This window comes from Tachysurus fulvidraco, chromosome 24 (assembly GCF_022655615.1).
Source record: "Tachysurus fulvidraco isolate hzauxx_2018 chromosome 24, HZAU_PFXX_2.0, whole genome shotgun sequence".
Classification (NCBI taxonomy): Eukaryota; Metazoa; Chordata; class Actinopteri; order Siluriformes; family Bagridae; genus Tachysurus; species Tachysurus fulvidraco.
This window is the reverse complement of record NC_062541.1, coordinates 11,572,085-11,593,895: the sequence shown is the minus strand read 5'-3', so window position 1 is coordinate 11,593,895 and position 21,811 is coordinate 11,572,085. Positions and strand designations below refer to the sequence as shown.

Genomic DNA, 21,811 nt, shown 5'->3' with positions numbered 1-21,811 from the left:
TTGCTTTTGGTTAAATGTACCATATGTCAATATTTGAAAACCAAATTGAAGTACTACTTTGGAGTAAATTTGTCGAGACAGTTAGTGAGTGCACTGTGACCTCACTACAATGACAGGCTACTACTGTTATTTTAATCCTATGTGTGAAACTGTGAATTATAAGTAGGTTTATGAAAGTTTCATGCATGTCTGTGTGTGTGTGTGTGTGTGTGTGTGTGTGTGTGTGTGTGTGTGTGTGTGTGTGTGTGTGTGTGTGTGCGCGCGTGTGCGTGCGTGTGTGTGTGTGTGTGTGTGTTGATCGGGTGGGGTTATGGAATGGTGCTGACTGTGGTGTTTGTGTGTATATGTGAATTCATTTTTTCATCCTGGAGTCATACATCCTGTTTGGAGATGAGCTTCAGTCTTGTACTTACCTTTTGTTGAGAAACTCTTTAACTTAGTGTCCATGTGGCACACCCTATCACCAAAAATAAAACCTTATCCCTCCCAGTTTTGCACACACACACACACACACACACACACACACACACACACACACACACACACACACACACACACACACACACACACACACACACACACACACACACACACACACACACACACACACACACAAGCAACTACTCTCATTTAAACTTACTCTACCATTATGACATATATAAATCCTATCTAAAGTGAAAGGGAAGTTTCATCTTCACCATGCCGAGCCTGTTTTCTACAAACCCTGTGCAATTTTACTGAAATTCATCTTCTTAAATACACTAGCACTGTTTAAAACCTCTGAGTACCATGTACCTCTGGTCTATGTATTATTGTTAATTCTCTCTCTCTCTCTCTCTCTCTCTCTCTCTCTCTCTCTCTCTCTCTCTCTCTCTCTCTCTCTATCTATCTATCTTTCAGGTCGTGTTTTTCTGCTAGACTTGAAAAATGGTTCAGATATAGGCTTTGAGGCAGCTTCCAGTGTATGTGGACATCACGGTGCTCGGATGGCATCAGCAATGGAGCTTCGTCATGCTGTAGTTGAGTGTTCATTCTCTGCCTGTGCACGTGGTTGGCTTACTGGTCCCAGCATTGGGTAAGAGCCCACAGTAACACATTCACACTTATTGAAACTATTTGTCAGTATGATTGCTTACATTTGAGAATAACAATCCACATTTGCTGGAAGGATGGTTTTGTTCACATTTAGAAGGGACACAATATGTTTTGCAGAAACTTTCCATTTGCACCTGCAGGTATTCAGGCCCCTGAGAGAGCTGGACCTGCGGCAATGTCACAAAATACATTAGCACTTTCTCAGGGCTTGGTGTCTGTGCAATTCCACAGTTTATGTTTATTGTTCAACATGAAAGCTCAAATCCCAGAGTAATTATCACATTGTAGATTTAATGTACGTTCTTTCTTTTCTGTTTTGAAGTGTAACCTTAAAAACAGGTCAAACATTTGAATCTTAAAATATATTTGCAACCTTTAATATTTGCAAAATTATTTATGCTGTTTAAATTTTTTAATGTCTTACTATTAAAATTGATATACAGCCACTCTACAATTTTATGGCCATAAAGTATGCAAGGAGCTTTGCATATACATACATAATACAAAAAAAAGTCATGAGCTCACCCTGGGGAAATGTATCCTATTATGGGTGAAACTGAACTGAGAGTTTGAAGGAGAGACGTACAGTTTAGATACACACTGAAACAGAAAATAGTTAGTTTTATTAGGGCTGAGTGTCACAAATTAAAATCATTCTAAGTTTCAGGGAAAGTGTATAATGTAATGTTTGTTTTTCTCTATCATACAATGATCTTTGTGCTGCAATGGTTTCATGGAAACTTGGCCAAGAATGAAAAGTTCTGTGTATGCGTTGCTTTGACTGACGTTGCTCACTGCTACTGTAAAACATCACTACACTACATTTAGAACAGCTTGTAGATTACTAAGTTTACTTTTTTCTTAGAAATCTATTTTTAATCAAACTACAGAATCTTGGATTAAGACCCCTTTAGGTGTGTTTAGGCAAACACCAGGAGGCTTCTAACTGGACACTTTAATATTAAAGCACAATTAGTGACATGATAGAGATGGTTGTGCTTCTGGCAAGTTCTTACATTTTCACACAGGACCTCTGGAGTTCATCAGAGAGACTTTCTTGGTCACTTTCCCTACTAGAGAAGTTAAGTTGTCAAAACATCTCTGTAATGATTCACCTGAGCTCATTAAAGAACGTCAGAAAGGGTCTCAATTGTTCTGTGTAACAAGTGTTCAGAACCTTTTATACTAAGCATTGTTTTAGTAAATTCTTGAGTAAAACAATTTAATTAATTTATGTAATCAATTTTAGTCTGTATTATACCATGTTAGTCTTCAGTAGTGAACTCAGATGTGGGACATTACCATGGTAACATTACACTGTCCTAATGTTTTCCCAAAGTAAAATCGCCATGCACACCCACAACCAAACATGCACACACAACCAAACACGCATACACACAAACACACACACAATCTGATTCTGACTCACATTCTACAAGTGAATGTTACAATGTGGGATAAGGAACCGATTTCTTGTCAACTTTAAACACTGAGGAAATTTCCAACAGTGAAGAAGTGAAGCACCTCATGTTCAGAAAAAATTTGTTCAAAGTCAATTTATTACCAATTTATTACATTTGCTCAAATGTGCAGCTTGTTGCTATAGTGTTTTATACCTAACATTCTAGTATGTTCATGTTTAGCAAAAAAAAAATTTTATTTGCATGCCCTGAAACTATGGCAATCTAAAGCTCTGATTAAATAAACCAGATCAAGTCTCACTTAACTCACTGACTCAAATGATCCACTGACTGAGAGAGAAGTGAATCTTAGAATTCACAGACTTAAAGAGCATGGATCAGGTTTGGCACAGATAGAACTGTCACTATTTTTATTATGTTTAAAGAACATCTGACAGAAAAGCATATAACTTAAAACTACATAAAAGTGAACAAAAGTAATAAAACATTTAAAAATTAAAAAAATTTTTTTTTAAATAAAATCTAACTTAGGAAGAAGTACTGATAATAGTAACACCTACCATTACTAAGCATTCATGCTAATCCATACACCTATATCCACGGGGCTCAATTCTTGCCTCAACCCTTTGTGTGTGTTTTATTTGTGTATGATTATTTTTTACATATTTTCCCTGTGCTTTGTTGGTAACCTCCAGGTACTCCCAGTTTCCTTCACAGTCCAATGACATGTAGGCTTATTTCAGTGTTGTATAAAGTACTAGAAAGCAATACTTGAGTAAAAATACAGGTATCGTACTAGAAAAAGACGTGAAAGTAGAAGTGAAAGTTACCTTTTAGAATATTACTCAAGTAAAAGTCTTAAAGTATCTGATATTTACTGTACTTAAGTATCAAAAGTAAAAGTGAAAGTAAATAAATAAATTTAAATAGCGAAGTAAAGTACAGATATGTGAAATTTCTACTTATTACAGTAACGAAGTATTTGTACTCTGTTACATTACAACACTGGCTTATTGGCATCTCCAAATTGTCTGTAGTGTGTGAGTGATCATGGCCTGCGAAGGTTGTTCCATTCCTTGATCCCCGAGTCCCCTGGGATGGGTTGCAGGCTCCTTATAACCGTGTATAGAATAAGCATGAGAAAAATGTAAAATTCAAACTGCATTCATGTAAAGGTGACGTGACATTGAATGGGGCATTCTGATTCAGTTCCACCAGTGAGTAGTAATTATGTTTTTTAATGGTCTGCCTGCAGGACAACAGTGTGCAGGAGTATCTCTGGAAGCTTACGAGCAGTGGACATGCAGGTGGAAAATGTGACTGAGACATATGAAAGACTGGCTGTGTTCTGTGTAAAAGACACTGGTCAGTTCAATTTTTTTGTGAAATGCAGAGGGGCCTTTTGATTTAATATTTTCAAAGTAATTTATTGTAAACAATTTGTAGTTGAAATGTTCAATGTTTAAAACAGAAGTCTATTTTAAAATCTATTTTCTTGACCTACATGCACCAGGGGCTCCCTGTGGAGGTCCACCCTCATTTCCCAATACACACCTGCAGGGACAGACAGGCCTGGAGTTGGGTGATGAGCTTCTGTATGCCTGCAACCCAGGATACATTCTGCCCAATGGTGAGACAGCATTCAGCCTGTTGTGTGACAGCTGTGGAGAGTGGTATGGTTTGGTGCAACTCTGTGTGAAAGGTAAGAGTGTGAACAGTATCGAGATTTAACAAACTGATATTTAATAATGATATGTTTTACCAGGTTGGTACAGCAGTTTTAAATGCCATTGACCACAACTATTAGACTTTTTATTTTTTTTCCCAAAAGTATACACCCAGTTTTACTTGCTTAATCATTCCAGCTTGGTTTCCAATCAGCTATCAATTGTGCCTCTAATTTTGCTGTAATAAAAGCCTGCAGCCACATCAACAGCTAAGACTAAAGGCCCAGGAAATCCCTACCAATTACTCATTACTATACTTATTTTACTAAAAGTAAAAATTCCTAAGAACATTAATGTTTTGCTAAAACTAACATTAATTGAGATAAATAAGAGTCGTGAGTTTTATAGTCAGTTGTTAACATCTGTGTATATGATTTATTACAGATAAAGCTGAGGCCATCATTGACTATGAAGACAAGCTCTCAGATGGCCATCATCTCTATGATGAGGTGCATCGCCTGAGTACGATGCCTAGACCTACAGATCATGGAGAAGAGGAAGAGTCTACTCCTGAACCAGACCATTTAGAACCAGTCTTGCAAGTGAAAGCAATAGACAAGATGGAGAAAAACACTGCAGTGTCTGTAACAGAGCCTCCAGTATCTCAGCTAAGCCAAAAACACATGTTCTGGTTCCCCTCAGAGGCTTTCCAGGAAGAAGAGCATCCTCTTATCACCACAGGTACACCTATTAAAGACTCCACCTCAGATGAGAGTTACATATTAGTTAAGCCTGGTGAAGACCAGTCAGAGCCTGAGACAGAGGATGCTGAGGGTGGGTTTATCAGCCAGCCTCCAACAGACAAACCTGCCAGTCACAGTGTAGGGGGTACTGTGGAGTCATGGCTTGATGGATATCCTGTTCACCAGGAGGAGGGAGCAGGTGGAGAGTCTACAGGGGAGACAGTACTAGGGCAGGGAGTGGACATAGAGAGTGTGACAGACAGTTTAAATGTGGAGGATTTTAAAAGTGTGACCAACATCCCAAAAGAGGCAAATCTGGGAGGTGGTGAGCACAGACACAAAGAGGAACCAACTGAAGGTGTGTTTGAAATGCCTGAAGAGCAAGAGTTTAGTAAAGTGACTGATCATCAAGATGTGGGGGTTAAGAATGTAACTGAAAGCCTTGGAGAAAAGAGTTTTAGGGAAGTATTTTACAACCAAGAGGAAGAGTTTCACAGTGTGACTGACATGCCTCAAACAGATGTTTCTGATGTAGTGTCTGTTCTTTCTGAAGAAACATATGCCGTTACAGAGACACCAGTAGTGGAGGAGGTGGAAAGAGAAGCCAAGAGTCCAGTGGAGATAGAACATGAGAAAGCAGATGATATATCTAAAGATGAATTCCATGGAATATTTGAAAGAGAAAATGATGTTGAATTGAGCCCCACTCCTTTAATCAGCCACACTCAGATCTCAGGTGGCCTAGATGAAACAACTCTGAAAAACACACCCAGCACCGCTCCTGAGAATGTCAGCACCAGCCAACAGGGGCTGGGTTTTGAACGCACTGCCACACCTTCAGGCATGGCACCAGTAGAAACCACGCCTGCCTCACCAGTCCATGTTATTAGCAATGTGGTCACACCCACAGTGAACGTCTATTGGAAAACCAAAGACATTGGCCATTTCGATAATCAGACTCCCACTGTTGATGATGATGTAGTTGTAGAAACCCATGAGAATCAGAGTGTGATGGAAGGTGATGTGGATCGTAGCCTGGATCAGACAGAAGACGATGGATCTTGCACTGTGCACCCTTGCCACTTAGCTGGTCATGGGCCAACTATTGCTGCTATCATTGTTGGCATTGTAGCAGCAATTGTGGGTGTGACCTTAGGTGTGTGGTGTTACAAAAGAAGGCAACAGAAGACCTCTCATTATCAGCTGAATGGAACTAACAGACAAACACAATGCATCGAACTCCAGCAGACTGTGTAACCTGACACAAAAGGCTTACACAAACGGCACCTATGTTTGAACATTATAAAGTACATGCACCTATATACATACTAATATACACACAACGTGGGGGGTGAGTATTTCCTCATGTCCCTTAAAGTAGAATTATCATACTGGGCAGTGAGAGAAGTGTTTTAGTGCTTTGTTAAAACATTTTATTTTTTCATTTTTGCAGTGCAGTGTACATGTTATTTCTTGTGTCATACCTGCTTATATATAATGCCTAATTATTTCTTTTGGATTTCCTTTCATTGTGTGGACTGCATTTGAAAGGCTATTGATGTTTGCGTTTGAGACGCTAGATGCTTATTGGTATTTAAATTTTACAGGATAATAACGTTTTTCAAAGAACTTTGTTTCAGCCATAGCAGATTCAATATAATGTGACCAGTAAAGTGTTTGTACACTGTAATATAAATGCTGAAAATTGGTGTTTCAACAAACAGAGACAGTGAAACTTCACTGAGACCCATCAGTGAAGAAACAAATATCAGTCACATACATGTGAGCAAGAGATAAATTATATAAAATAGAAGAATTATAATTCTTTAGGAAGTCTTTTAAAATTGTGATTATAATTTGCCAAAGTCAACAAAGGCAGGTTTTGTCTGAAAAACATTGTTTATAAGAATCAGCATTGGCAGAAAGGGCAGGAGCAGGAAAAGGCATCACAAGGACATACAATAAGTAGCCAGGATCTCAAATAAACAAGGGAATTGGTTCAGAAATGCTCCTTACATCTGCAATATACTTGGAAGTAAATATCCTTACCTTAATGATATCATAAAAAATGAATCATAGAAGGTGATATTGAAAGTGTGAAGCTATAACCGAAGCAGAGCAAGAGAGGACCAATCAACTGTAGAGCAATCAGTGCTGGGTCTTCTATACTGTGGAGACCCTGTGACAGTTATATATTTAGCTTGAAGGGTAGATGAGGTATTTTTGTGGGTGGCGCGAACGTGGTGGAGACTAATTTAAACCTTTTGAGTGTAACAAATGCCTTAGTGTTTTATTGTTGTTGTCTAGCACTTTGACACAGACTGACTTCTTCATCAATTCTTTGTAGTTAACCAGAGTATAAATGTATTGTAGAGCTTTTTCCATATTTTATAATTAACCAGAGTGAAGTGGGCATGGTAGATAGATAGGTATCATCAGTTGTGTTGTTTCAAGTGGTCTGATAGCCATCTTTAAAATTCTTGTTATTTTTTTACTAAGTAAAAGCAGTCGCCCATAAATTTCCATAGATAGTCACATTATGGTGGTAGTAACATACTCTGGGGTATTAAAGCTTAAACTATCATTATAAAGAATCTGTCCCATGGAGCTAAAGTAAATAGCACAGTGTTAAACTGTATTTTATTTAGATGAAATTGAAAATGAAATAATTGATAAAGACATTTAAAGGTCAGTTTATTGGCCAGATAACTGTCAATTAAATTAAATGTTATGAATTGCATTGACATTTAAATGTTAATGTTCAAGTTTCTCTAAGGAAAAGTCAGAATAATTAAAGAAATAATTGTAATATTTCTACACCACAAAGTATTCAATTATTCACACTATATTTATACATATATATTTATAAGAAGTCGAATGCCAGGGAGTGTTATAATCTTTATATTTAGTTTACACTAAACTTTATGATTTGAAAACACATAATTGTTCACATATTTTTATTCTCATTGTGATTCGTTGTAAAACAATCAGAAACATGTACATGTCCTGAAAAATACATCTCCAGTACCAAAACAATTTTCTGCCAAATACCAATATGACATGAAGCTTTTTATGTATTCATGCAGTATTGTAGTTTAACAAATGTGATATTTCAGAGCTGATATCAACTTGCCTGTGAATATCTTTCAGTGGTATGTACTTGTTTCAAGCTAGTGTCAGTCTCTCTTCATTTGCACAACAGCTTCATTTGTACACTAAGTACCTGTAGACTGAGTAGCTAACACTTGTCTGTGACTCCCAGCCTGTTACTAGTAATACTGGTGAAGGTGACGCTTCTTAAATTGTGTACATGAGCATGTTATATTCTCCAGTCACAGATATTACTGTATAATCGTTTAGGTTAAAATTAATTTATCGTCTGTGTCCCTGCTATTTTTATTTCCTACAAATTGATATTCCCTGTTATACGATTTGATCAATAGCATTTATTTTAAGGCTTTTGTGATGTATCTGGATATTACCTATTTGACCAATGTTTAATATGTCTTCAAACAGAAGCTCTAAGCTTTATTGTGGCATATGACTGCTGCACACTTGTGTGATAAACTAACAGAACAATTACAAATAAAATCCACTTGATTAATTTACTTTTGTTCCTATTTGAAATATATGAGTGTATATATGTGAATTTGTCTGTGTCCATGGTAACTGTATACCTGCTGGTAACTATTTAGAGCATTCAAAAAGTTACTGAAGAAAAAACCATGATTAAATTCAAATACACACACACAGTAACAGGAGGAACAAAGGCTCATTTTAAAGTGTTTGAACATGGAGCATCTGTGCAGTTTATCACACCAATGTAAGAAACATTCACAGAGAGAGCGAGCAAGAGAGAGAGAGAGAACGAGAGAGAGAGAGAGAGAGAGAGAGAGAGAGAGAGAGAGAGAGAGAGAAAGACAGGTCAGCATTTCAGGCAGAATTTAGGGTTTATGTGTGTGGGTGCGTGTCTAAGTACACATTCACATCTAAAATTTAAACGTTTGAACATAAGCTTTAGTGTTTAGTCTTTTCCTGTTAAATTTAGTCAGGTTATTTTAGGATCTGCACTTTCATTCTTGAGTCCAGGAATTTTGTGCCTTAGTGTGTACTTCCAATTTTGCAATTGCCATTTTCCAAATTGGACCTTAACAGACATCTGCTGATTTTAACGTTTCTATAATATGTACATTGTTACAAGATAAATAAATAAATAAATTTGTATAACACAATTTGAGCAAAACGATATTTAAAGCATAAGTACATTTTTTAACTTTATGACAGTTCCAGATGCTCTTAATATTCTAAACTTAAGGCAATACCTCAATCCAGAGGTAATTTTGTGATATGAATTATACTAAAATGTGTACGCTTTCAAAAATGGACAGCAACAAACAGGAAAGATTTTTACGTTTATTTTAAAATAACAGCAAATAGAATTTTGATTCATCCTGAATTACATTGATTGTACTTTAAGACATCATGGAACAAACATTTATCAAATACCGACCATTTGTTTGGTACCTATAGAATACAAAAGAACCCCACTGCCTGAAATAAATACAAACATAAGCTGGAAAAAGATCATTGTTCACAAAACACTTCTATTCCTATCCTGACTTTTTTTCAGTGCATAAAATATTCATTTAATACTATTCCTCTTCAGCATCAAGATACTCGTCTAGAAACTCCACGACTTCTCCCTGAGAAAGAGAAAGAGCACTTTAAACAAAGTAGACTTTCATTGTGGTAATTTCAGGGCAAATCAATAGAAGGCAGGGCCAACAAGTGTGCGTGTCTTCTCACAACATGCTTCAAGGTTATAGCGTACCCTAATGGCTAAATGTGTTATGGTACACACCAATGGAGTTATTTAATAGCCTTAACCCTTCTACTCAAACTGTACAGGAGCGCAAGGAACTTCAGCTTCAGTACATTTGGTATATGTGTAAGTAGAGCAGAAATCTAGTGTTATAATTTAATAAAAATGTTTATTCTTAACATGGAATATTGCAGATTAAATTAATAATGTACTACAGCAGACTGCTATAAACAGCAATGCTTTAAGAATGGTAAAAATCTTTCAGGCATGTCAGTTGTTAACTGATATGTTTGCATATGCATTTGATTATTGTGTAAAATGTGTTATAATCTTTATCTTATTATGTACAAGAAAAGATTAGCCTGTTGTAATACTGGAAAATACTGATTTGGTTGTGTGACACAGCCTGATGCAGTTTCCTATAACAGAGGCAGCAGTAATTATAAGTTGATTATTTTCCTTAAACAGCATATCCCATATTCCAAGAGATTTCATTCATTCATTCATTCATTCATTCATTTTCTACCGCTTATCCGTACTTCTCGGGTCACGGGGAGCCTGTGCCTATCTCAGGCGTCATCGGGCATCAAGGCAGGATACACCGTGGACGGGGTGCCAACCCATCGCAGGGCACACACACACACTCATTCACTCACACACACACTACAGGCAATTTTCCAGAGATGCCAATCAACCTACCATGCATGTCTTTGGACCGGGGGAGGAAACCGGAGTACCCGGAGGAAACCCCCGAGGCAAGGGGAGAACATGCAAACTCCACACACACAAGGCGGAGGTGGAAATCAAACCCCCAACCCTGGAGGCGTGAGGCAAACGTGCTAACCACTAAGCCCCCTTCCAAGAGATTTATATAATATAAATAATACAGCTTGTCATGTTACAATGACACTGCAAAGCCATCAGTCCTGACGACTTTCTCGTGTTAGAAAACAGAACAACAGCTTCATGTCTGACACTGAAATCAGCAACACACCAACAATAACACACATTAAAACAACTTATATGAGCATCCACTATACAAGTCACACTAAAATACATCTTGCAACCCTAGTGAACACTAGTGCCAGAGCTGCTATTTTTAGAAACTGACCAATATAAAAAATAAATATAATAATTAAATATGTATAACATAAATTGAAAATATAAATTGGTATGAATGTTTAAGGTTATTTATGAATTATTTGTTCATTGTATTGTGAATTCACAGAATATCAGAACAAATCTTTTTTTGTGTTTTACGAAGTGTTAACATAACACTAATTCTGCTTTTTTTTACCTCGTCATCCTGCCGCAGCTTTTCTCTGGCAAATTTTAACATCTGCAGCTGTAGTGTTGTCTGATTGAGGTATCGGATTGCCTCCTATGAACAGTAACAGAGAAATCGATGAGACAAAGCATTATTCCTGTAAATGTCATGCAAAAACATGATCTATGCATGATCTTATGCATGATCATTAAAATGGTAAAATGGTATGTTTGTATGGGACAAGTGTATTTATAATGACAGGAAACACTGACTGGTCTGGGTAGGAAGTCCTCATCAGCAAGACCTAGCTTCTCTTTGTGATACTTATAATAATCCACATTATTCTTCATCACCTCGTCATCAGGGTCAAAAAGCATGTAGCTTGCAACACATGGAACAGCATTCTTCAAGTCATTCACTGTGACCAAAATCACACACACACACACACACACACACACACACACACACACACACACACACACACACACACACACACACAAACACACACACACAATTTAATTATTAAACAGAAATGAGACAAACTGCTTTAGTATCTCATTTCTCTTTGAATGTTATGTGTACAGGCTAAATTCCAGTTTCCTTACATTTATAATAGGCAAACTGAAGGTAGTGATACATGGTTGCCACAAACTTCTCTACAACATATCCACCAACAACTGGAGTCAGATTGCTTTCGCAGGGAACCTTCCGTTCAAGAACCTCAATATAGTGATCTAAAGAGAGTACAAGAGGGATGAGAAAAACATGACACTGTTGTTAATCAGGTAGGTTTATAGTACAAGGTATACTACTACTAAAACATACTATACAGATGAATGCAGAAAGGTCACAAATTTAAGGAAAGATATATCGAGAGCACTCATCCAAACTGAACACATATGGAGATTTTGGACTGATGTGTTAGATAGCACTCTCCAACATCAACTAAGGGAAGCTTATGGAAGAATGGTGTTCATCACTCCTGTACTACTCAATAATACTATAACATACTAAAATCTAGAAACTTTTGGTCTATGAAAAGCCAGACTGAAACTGGTGGCTAGTGGCGGCCCAGCACCTTAAGACAATTTAAGGTGTTTTTTCCTTTAATACGACTGTACGTAGAACAGACCTGCAATTGAGGGGTAAAAATCTTTAAAGTCTTTGATTTCCCTGGAACTCTCTGACGCAGCAATACATTCATCATAAGCCTTGAAGAAGTCCTGTAGTGCCAGCTCCATATCAGTCACAGATGTTCGATAATTATCACCATTATAAGCCCGCACTGCTCGAATAAACAGCATCTACAACAGTACAAAAGAACACAATAGATAAAAGACAACAATCTGACATTTGGTGACTCAATCATTAAAAACTGACAGAGGAATTTCACTCAGGAAGCTTGTACTATTGCACTGATTGTTTCCAAGCTGGGTATCTCATATTTAATACATCAATATTTAAATACATGACATGGCAAGACATTTCATGTGTAAGAAACTGTGTAAATGTTTATTGTATTGCTTTAATAGATACAAGAGTAACTCCTCACAAAACACCAATCATCTGTTTAAACTGTGTCAATGAGAAGTGTGTTAGGGTGGATTGGGGTCTTACCTCATATGACTTGGTCTCCAGGTCTTTAAGGTGCTCTTCAGCTCCAGGTAAACTCTTGTAGTAGTTCATATTTCTCTGCATCATCTCATCATCAGGATGTTTCACTAGGAAAGTGTGTGCAGCAGACACAGCCTTTGCCAGGTTATTACTCTGAAACACATGTAACCAACTCATTGATTAGAATTCCAGTCTTTTTCAGATCAAAACGAACAGTACAAATAGCCCCACTAGTTTTGTCTTACATTTAGTGCTTTAAAGGCTAGTAATGTTTATATGATCAAAAAATACTGAAACATGACAAATGACTGGAAAACATCTTCAGTGAATAGCAAAAACACAATACCGTTCCCTGCCATCCCAGTTTTCAGAGTAAAAAAATCAAAACTCTTTGGGTTCTTTGTCTATAATATTCATGGCATAAAAAAAAAAACTCTTGTGGCTTCAGTAAACAGACAAAATGGCACATGCATGCTTAATGTGCTTCATGTTTGAATTATTGTGTTTTGTTAATAATAAAGATAGAACTTCTGTTCAGTTACACAGTGACTGTATCCTGGATCTTTACTTGATCAAGAACAAGTAGACTCTTGTATACCTATTACAGTTTCCATAAGGATAACCATTTAATTTCTTTTAAAGACTTTCCATCTGACGTCTAGTGCTTTATTATGGAGGCTGTGCGTCTTTGGGGACTTATTTGGTGTATCGTACACTGCTTATATATATATATAGACTCACCTTAAAGTAAGCAAACTGCAGGTATCGATAAGGATCTCGTCTCTCAAACTCGTCCAGGGTTTCTCTGCTGGGAAGAGTCTGTCTGAAGGCTGGGAGGCCGTGTTTGCAACGCTTGAGACACTGAGCGCGCTTCATCACGTTCCCGAAAGCGCACAGCTCGGGGAAGTCTGAGAAGCGCTCCTCTGAGTCAAGACGCGCTGAGCTGCAGTTCAGGTTGCAAAAGGCCTCGCTGTCGCGGAGGAGTCGGTACAAGCGCAGGCTCACTTCCAGATACTCCACAGTCTCCGGCCATTTCTCCGTGGTGTACTGGTCCAGCGCATGTCTGTACGCCGCTTCCAGGGGCATGAGCTCGTGACGCGGAAAGCTGCGGAAGCTGTACTTCTCATACTGAGCAAGAACCATCGAGAATAAACCAAAAGCCAGAGCGAAAGTTACGCAGAATTGCAAGGAAGCCATTTTGGGTCTGATGTGGGCGATTTCGGTGCGTATGTGAGTTTGAACAAGTTGAGGATAGCCGAGGACCACAGCATGGGTTGCCAAATTGGGTAAAGTCGTACCGAGCTGTGATTTTTCATCATCAGCATTTGGCTTGTAGACCTAACTTATGTCCTATAAATAAAGCTCTATTTACATCAAATGTTTTAGTTTTTTGGGGGGAAATTCCCAAATTCCCTTTTTTTGAGGATTTTCCTATTGGGTGGACCCATATGAACAATTATAAATGCAGAGTTTCTCCCAATCACAGTGTGTATAAATCAAACCCCAACAGGAATTGAGGAAGACGTTAGAAGAACCCCAATATGTGTAGACACATAGAGTGATGCATCTATTGGGGGGATATCATTGTGGTCTTTTAAATTAGACAATGCGGTGCAGGATTATTATAATTAGCGCTATTGGTCACTGTGGAACTATTAATGGACCTCGACAATGGTGTAAAATGACAAAAAAGAAATCCCACAAATCTATGTATGGTAAAATATGGTAAAAATACACATTTCTGATTATTGCTTTTTTATATTTATTTATTTATTTATTTGTTTGTTTGCTTATTTACATAAAAGCTGTGCCAGAGATCAAGCATAATTTCCAGATTGACTAGTGTGGAGATAATGTAGATAATATGGCAACCCGGGACAAGCCTCTGTCTCCACGTGTGCATGGCCTGCGCTTCCCCTTCCCCCTTCACTCCTGGAATTCACAACGCACAGCTTTGATTTACTCATAAAGCGAAACCAAGCATATGTGAATAGCAACAATAGCACACATCCAGGTTAAAGTAAACCATTGGTGTGGAACTAAAAGCTATATTGAATTATAGCAGGACTGAATTTGTGCTTTCATTGGGTGTAAATGTTCACTTTGTGCTTAGCACAAAAACACTGATAAGTAACCGTGGACATCATCAGAGAAGGCCTACATTTACATGGTCCTCTATAATTAAACTCTAACACGATCCCCATCAGAGAAGGGCTCCTGGTTCACCGCCCCAAACTGTGCCACGTTTACGCATTTCCGTTACCCCCCGTCCCCCACCCTCCCCGTGTAAAGTGAGACCAGGGACAGTGGAAAGTTTGGGAATGGAGGAGCTTCCTTTAGTTCTGATGGGCGTTTTCTCGAGTGAATCGTTTCATTTTGAACAACTCTTTCAAACGAGTCAGAAGAATCGACTCAAAATCGAGTCACGAACAGATTTTTAAAACACCAGTATCACTTTCAATAAACGGGCCAGTTATCAGCTTTTTAAACAGACAGAAGACTTTAGTTAAATGATGACAAGTTTAGCACAGAACAATATGAAGCGCATTAACACCACAACAGAAAAGTAAACTAAATTATTTAGTGGTAAATAAACCAAATATAAAGATGAATAAATGATAGAAAAAATAGGTAAAAATGCTGTTGAGGTAGTGCGAAGTTAACAGAAAATCGAATCGTGTTTTATAATTGTTGGAAGAAGTATATAGCTTTTCTGAATCCACTAAAGTTAAATCGACTCGTGAATCAAATAAACCGATTCGCTTGGAAAGAGTCGATTCGCTAAAGGGTTGGCCTGGCTGACCACGTCTACAAATCTGCGCAAGAGTCTGCTCCACGTCCCCCTGTTCCAAATCACACAGGCACCCATCAGGCCTGTTTAAATTGTGCAAACCTGAACAGAAACAGAGTAAAAGATGATAGAGCTCACGGTCAGGATGATTTTCCTCGCTTTTCTGGTTACTTTTGTGGCCTGTAACGCGCCTCCGGTTCCGTTAGACGACATCATTATAGAGAAGACTTTTATCCCCGAGCGCTGCGACCGAGCCGTGAAGTCAGGAGACTTCGTCCGGTATCATTACAACGGCATGTTTCCCGACGGCAAGAAGTTTGATTCCAGGTCAGTAAACGCTCTGAAGCGCTTTATTACTGGAGTTTATGGATACGGTGCGCCGCATCCACGCAGCGCATCTAACGGAGTGTAAATCAGCCACGCAGGCAGATGAACATGAACAGATTAGATTTTTCATTATAAGGAATAATCTGAGGATCTGTGCATGCACGAAAAGAGCTGATGTGAAAAGTGATATAATGCTTTAAAGTATGAAGGAACTCAGCAACCGCTTTAATGCACTACAGAAGTGAATGACTGAGATTTACTCACAACACCGGCTTCTTGAACTCTTTTTTGTTCCTCTCTCTTCTTCAAATACATTCAAACCATGTATTCCTATTTGTCATGCTGTTATATTACTGTGTTGCAGAAATTGTTTTTAAAAAAGAAGAAGATGCTTTTATTCCAGTTGTACTGCGCAATAAAAAAACACATAAAAAAAACCTTGACTAAGCTACAAAGACAATCTGTTTGCCTTCATGTGTGTATACTTGCAGTTATGATCGTGGCACAACTTACAATGTATATGTTGGCCAAAAACAACTGATTGCCGGGATGGACAAAGCACTACTGGGCATGTGTGTGAACGAGAGACGGCTCGTCAAAATCCCACCGCAGCTTGCCTATGGAAAAGACGGATATGGTAATTAATCTGTCTCTTCATATCCCTGGTCTCACTTTTTTCTCATTGTGTCCTATTTAAGACTGTTTGTGAATGGCTCTTATAGTTGTGTGCTGTCTGGATCTGTCTTTAAACATGTTATGGCTCTCATTACCACATGTCTGTTTCAAGCATTCAGTACTATAACCATTGCTCATGAAGCCTGTTTTCTGTTTGTGTCTGTGTGCTGGGAATGGGATGTTTACAGAGGAAGCTGTTTATGAAACCTTTGAAGTGGGCAAATGTAGGGGGTGGGGAGAGAGAACAGTTAGGGGTGTGGACTGCTGAAGGCGGTGACTTTATAAAGGTATTTGTATAGAAATGTCCACATGTTAGTACAAGTTGTGAAGAAAAAAAAATGACGTATCCAGATAGACTTTTGATGTATTTGGGTGACATCTAAATTATGAAAGAAAGATGGCATGAAGTGGCTCAGACAACGAAGCAGGAAGAAGAGCAGAGCAGAACTATTTATTTATTTACAAAATGACCTGTAAATGGGACAGGATGTCTTCATGCTAGTCTCAGTGCAGGACAAATTTTCAAGATGATTGCCCTCTAAAAGTGTCAACGTTCCTTGAGACAGTTATGTTTTAGAAATTTATATTCACTTTCAATTTTTTTTTTGTGCAGTCACAAAACTCTTAAAAAGTCAATTTAGCAAGTTACTGCTTCCTGTTGTTAACTGAAACCAGGTTAACTGAATGAATCCTGTGTGTAAAGCCTCAAGAATTAACGTGTCTGTGATAACGAACCTGGAATGAACAGCCCTGTTACTGAGCAGTCCATTGTGTTCTTCCTCCACAGGTGACATCATCCCCCCTGATTCAATCCTGCACTTTGATGTGCTTTTGTTTGATATCTGGAACACAGAAGACAAGGTTCAGATTCAGACTTACCACACACCAGAGAAGTGTGGCCGAACTGTGCAGGTGTCTGACTATGTACGCTACCACTACAATGGCACTCTGCTCGATGGCACTCTCTTTGACTCTAGGTGAGCGAATCTAATCAATTGTCCAGACTCCTGCTGTGCTAGCTGTCTACATGTAAATGTGCTTAGCGTGCTCCTTATTTTCTTTATAGTCATACACGCATGAGGACCTATGACACGTATGTGGGGATTGGTTGGCTGATTGCTGGCATGGATCAAGGTCTTCTGGGAATGTGCGTCGGAGAGAAACGTATCATTACTATGCCACCATTCCTTGGCTATGGAGAACATGGAGATGGTAAAAAAAATAAGTGAAGTGCTGGAATTTAAGATCTGAATGTAAAATTTGACAGTATGACAAATGTCAGTGATAAATTCAATTATAGTAAATGTTTTTGTGTTGAAATCCATGATAGACATGTTTTTTTCTGACAATCATGGTGCTTTCTGAGTTCTGCTGTAAGGTGAACAAACCTATAACATACAAAGTATAATTTGTAATCATTTAAAGTGGGAATGAATAGAAATTATAGGCTGCACAATGCAGAGAAAAAATAAGTTTGTCTTTAACAGATTAATGCAAAATCACCACAGAAAAATATACATGACTAATGACCTGACTCGACTTGTGTGATGCGCACATCAGGAGCCAAAAGCATGTGTGTCATCTCAGCTGTTAGAACCAGCATAGATTCACACACAACAACAGTGAACATCATTTCCAGATAACTGCTAGCAAATGGGGTCAAAAGCCTGATGTTGTAAAGCTATGACTTTAGGTATGAACTTTGTGTAATCGTTAAAACGATATATTGAGCTTCCAGATTTATCTGTTTGTACAAATCATTATCTCTTTCCTCCAAGGAAATGTTCAATGCTGTCCTATTAAAGAGGACACATAGTGGGAATTAATTGAGAAACTTAATTAGGGAAAAATGTGATTTTTCTGGTGAAATTGGTTACCGAATGATAAATGTTCTGTCTCTGTCACTCTCACTCTGTCTCAGGAAGTGACATCCCTGGTCAGGCTTCCCTAGTATTTGATGTGATTCTGTTAGACCTTCATAACCCCAAAGATGAGATTACAGTAGATGTTCAAAGTTTGCCAGATTCCTGCAAACGCAAGAGTAAGGAGGGAGATTTCATGCGCTACCACTATAACGGGTCACTGCTGGATGGAACACCCTTTGACTCCAGGTAATTAAAAAACCAACGGTAACTTATGACATACATATTCACTTCAATAGGCAATTCAGGATACATGGCTTTTATTTAGAGCCTGATAATACACACATATTTTAGGATTATTATTATTATTATTATTATTATTGACCAAATATTTAAAAATATATTAAAAGGGCATAAAAATTACACAAATATAAAATATTCTGAAATATGTATGTATGCAGCTACTCAAGGAATCACACATATGATACGTACATTGGGAAGGGCTATGTGATTGCTGGAATGGACCAGGGCCTTCTGGGTGTTTGTGTTGGAGAGCGCAGAAGGATAATTATCCCACCACATCTGGCATATGGAGAAGAAGGAACAGGTGTGTTTAGTTACATCATTGTGAATCAGGAGCTACTGCACACAGGCTCACACTAAGTGCCCTCTACAGGCCATATTCCATATTCAAGGCATGATCATTTTTAGGATGTTCTCATACTAAATACGTTAGGATATTTGTTTCACACTCAACCCCTTCTTTCTTTCTGTGTTCTCTACAGTAGGCTGGTTGCACTTTATCTTTTTTTTTTTTTTTTTTGCAGTTTGCAGTTTGCAGTTCAGTTTAATTGGTTCAAGTCTTTCTTCCTGTCTAACTTTCATTCTCTCTGGATCTGTATCAGGCACTAAGATCCCTGGCTCTGCTGTGCTGGTGTTTGACGTCCATATCATTGACTTTCACAACCCATCTGACACAGTGCAGATTGCCAGTGAGAAGCCAGACAAGTGCAATTACACCACCAAACGTGGTGACTTTGTAAAATACCACTATAACGCTTCACTTATGGATGGCACTTATATTGATGCTTCGTAAGTAACACACATATGGTACATAGATGAAATGCATTGTTGTTTGAAGCTTTTTGAGCTAAAGCTCTTACCCATCAATATGACATAATAAGTGTTTTTTCTTGCTTCACTTCATAGATGAAAAATTAAACTTTGTGTGTATGTGTGTGTAGTTACAACTATGGGAAGACATACGATGTGGTTCTGGGAGCAGGACAGGTGATTCTAGGCATGGAGCAGGCCCTGTTGGAAATGTGTGTTGGGGAGAAACGCAAAGCAGTTGTACCTCCTCACCTGGGCTATGGAGAAAGGGGAGTGGGTGAGTATCTCTGATTCATTTAGTGAAAGATGACAGAGACACTATTGAGCCATTGAGCTTGTTTTTTTTTTGTTTAGTATTATGGTGCACGTTGGATAAACATGACTGCCGAATGAATAAATGTAATTTTCTCTGTATCTTTCTCACATGTACATGCACACACAATCACAACATGCAGAACAAAGGCTGATCCACCATGTGACCTGGAAAATACTGGTGTTTCACATAAGAGCTTATTATTAAGCTTATTGTGTTATTATTAACCTCTTTAAACAACAACTGCCCCATATTTTCTTTGTGGGTAAAGGAAATTCAGAAGAGTTTGTGTCTCAGATTTGTTCAAGTGAACTTTACTTATTACTACAGCTGATATTCTCACTCATAACTGTACACTGCAATGACAACTGAGTTTTCAGTATCCATAATCTTAACAATCATCTGGTTTGACAGTATGTCCATGAGCATGTCCCTAGAAATTTAAAAACAATTCAAATCGGTCATCATCAGTTAAATCCTAAGTCTCCTGCCTTTAGTGGTGTACTTTATCCATTATCAACGATCCATTATCTTATGTACGTCGCTCTGGATAAGGGCGTCTGCCAAATGCTGTAAATGTAAATGTAAATCAACGCCAACATCCCAATTACTCTAAATTTAAAAGCCTGAAACAAAACAATGTTTTCCTGAATGACAGTTAACTGTATGTGAGTAGGCTACCTTTTCATTTAAACAAGAATATGGTGAATTTATAAAAAGCCTAGCAGTCTGTTAACTAGTGTTCTAATGGAGTCGCAAAACACACACCATTAAAAGTGTGCATATGGCCGGTGAACATTTTCTTGTCAAGAACATTTTAAGATAAATTTTGTACACAATTTTACACCTCAGTCCTGTGCTTATGATTCTGACTGCAATACTTCATAGAACCAGCAGAGAGCGATAAAACCATGTATTTCTAAATGCTGAACATTGGCTAAACAGACATAGGGATCCTAATGCCAGAGCTTTATATACTTATAGTTAACACTCTTGCCATGTTTTAGTAACAATCATGAACTTCTCTGTCTGTTTATAGATTTATTGCAGGAATGTACAGTAATGTAACAATGAATAATTGTGTGTAGATGGAGAAGTCCCTGGCAGTGCTGTGCTGGTGTTTGATATCGAGTTGGTCGGTGTTGAGGAAGGTCTTCCTGAGGGCTACATGTTTATATGGAATAATGAAGTTACACCTAATCTCTTTAGTGAAATGGACAAAAACAAGGACCTAAAAGTGGACCTCACTGAGGTATATACATATTTATAAGTGTATTCTATACTGTACATACTTGCACATATCTGTAGTTGTGTCTTAATAATTTTTTGTCTTCTAGTTCTCAGACTACATCCTGCTTCAAGTGGAAGAAGGCAAAGGTCGCCTGGCACCTGGCTTTGACCGTCAGCGTATCATTGAGAACATGTATAACAACCAGGACCGCAACAAGGATGGACAGATCACTGAGGAGGAGTTTAAACTGAAGGCAGAAGAAGCAGCTGCTCATGATGAGTTATGATATCACATTCAGGAACGGGATTGGATGTGTGTCTGGATAGTAAATACGGGTGTGGTGAGGGTGGGGTAAAGAAGATGAAAATTCAGCAGTATAAATAGTCAGTGCTGTTTGTTATGAGTGTTGATGTGTATTTGAAAGATGTTTTGACTGTTTGAATGTGCGTGTGTCTGCGTGTGATTATTTTAAAAAGGTGCCAAATGTATGTGTGATTTTTAAAAAAAATCTTCCCTTTAATAAACACCTTCCAAACCCCAATTTGCTTTTTAGCTGTCTTTATTAATGTAACAATATTAATATTGATAACATTGTTGATGATTTATACTGAGCTACTTTCATCGACAAATTTGCAATACCTAATCTCCTTATTTTAGCATTCCTAAACATATTAATACTCCTAATTGTAGTTAAGTAACTGATCATTTATCTTCATCACTTATCTTGGTTAGGGTTGCAGTAGAGCCTAAACTGGGAACACTGGGTAAAAGGTGATCATGCCTATGTTTAATTAAGTCTAAGGTAATTTAACGTAATTAATTTAATGTATATAATATAATGTCCAACTACATGCATGTTTTGGGAGGTGA

General features: G+C 38.0%; 3 protein-coding genes across 3 annotated transcripts; 2 read left to right on the top strand and 1 right to left on the bottom strand.

Moving 5' to 3' along the window:
- The first annotated feature begins 906 nt into the window (after nucleotides 1–906).
- susd5 (sushi domain containing 5) lies at nucleotides 907–9,183 on the top strand. Its single transcript, XM_027175958.2, has 4 exons — nucleotides 907–1,075; nucleotides 3,772–3,881; nucleotides 4,030–4,218; nucleotides 4,628–9,183. Exons 1-4 carry the CDS (start codon nucleotides 987–989, stop codon nucleotides 6,181–6,183), a joined length of 1,944 nt encoding a protein of 647 aa, XP_027031759.2. The 5' UTR covers nucleotides 907–986; the 3' UTR covers nucleotides 6,184–9,183.
- Nucleotides 9,184–9,325: 142 nt separating this feature from the next.
- On the bottom strand, nucleotides 9,326–14,024 carry LOC113661602 (cartilage associated protein). Its single transcript, XM_027175957.2, has 7 exons — nucleotides 13,371–14,024; nucleotides 12,633–12,782; nucleotides 12,148–12,319; nucleotides 11,621–11,749; nucleotides 11,288–11,433; nucleotides 11,046–11,129; nucleotides 9,326–9,629 (listed from the first exon to the last, which is right to left on the bottom strand). The coding sequence occupies exons 1-7, from the start codon at nucleotides 13,824–13,826 to the stop codon at nucleotides 9,579–9,581; spliced, it is 1,188 nt and encodes a 395-aa protein (XP_027031758.1). The 5' UTR covers nucleotides 13,827–14,024; the 3' UTR covers nucleotides 9,326–9,578.
- Nucleotides 14,025–15,412: 1,388 nt separating this feature from the next.
- Nucleotides 15,413–21,482, top strand: fkbp9 (FKBP prolyl isomerase 9). The gene is made up of 10 exons (XM_027175955.2): nucleotides 15,413–15,747; nucleotides 16,239–16,384; nucleotides 17,210–17,399; nucleotides 17,489–17,634; nucleotides 18,344–18,533; nucleotides 18,746–18,891; nucleotides 19,190–19,376; nucleotides 19,529–19,674; nucleotides 20,799–20,962; nucleotides 21,048–21,482. The coding sequence occupies exons 1-10, from the start codon at nucleotides 15,545–15,547 to the stop codon at nucleotides 21,225–21,227; spliced, it is 1,698 nt and encodes a 565-aa protein (XP_027031756.1). The 5' UTR covers nucleotides 15,413–15,544; the 3' UTR covers nucleotides 21,228–21,482.
- The last annotated feature ends 329 nt before the right edge of the window (nucleotides 21,483–21,811 follow it).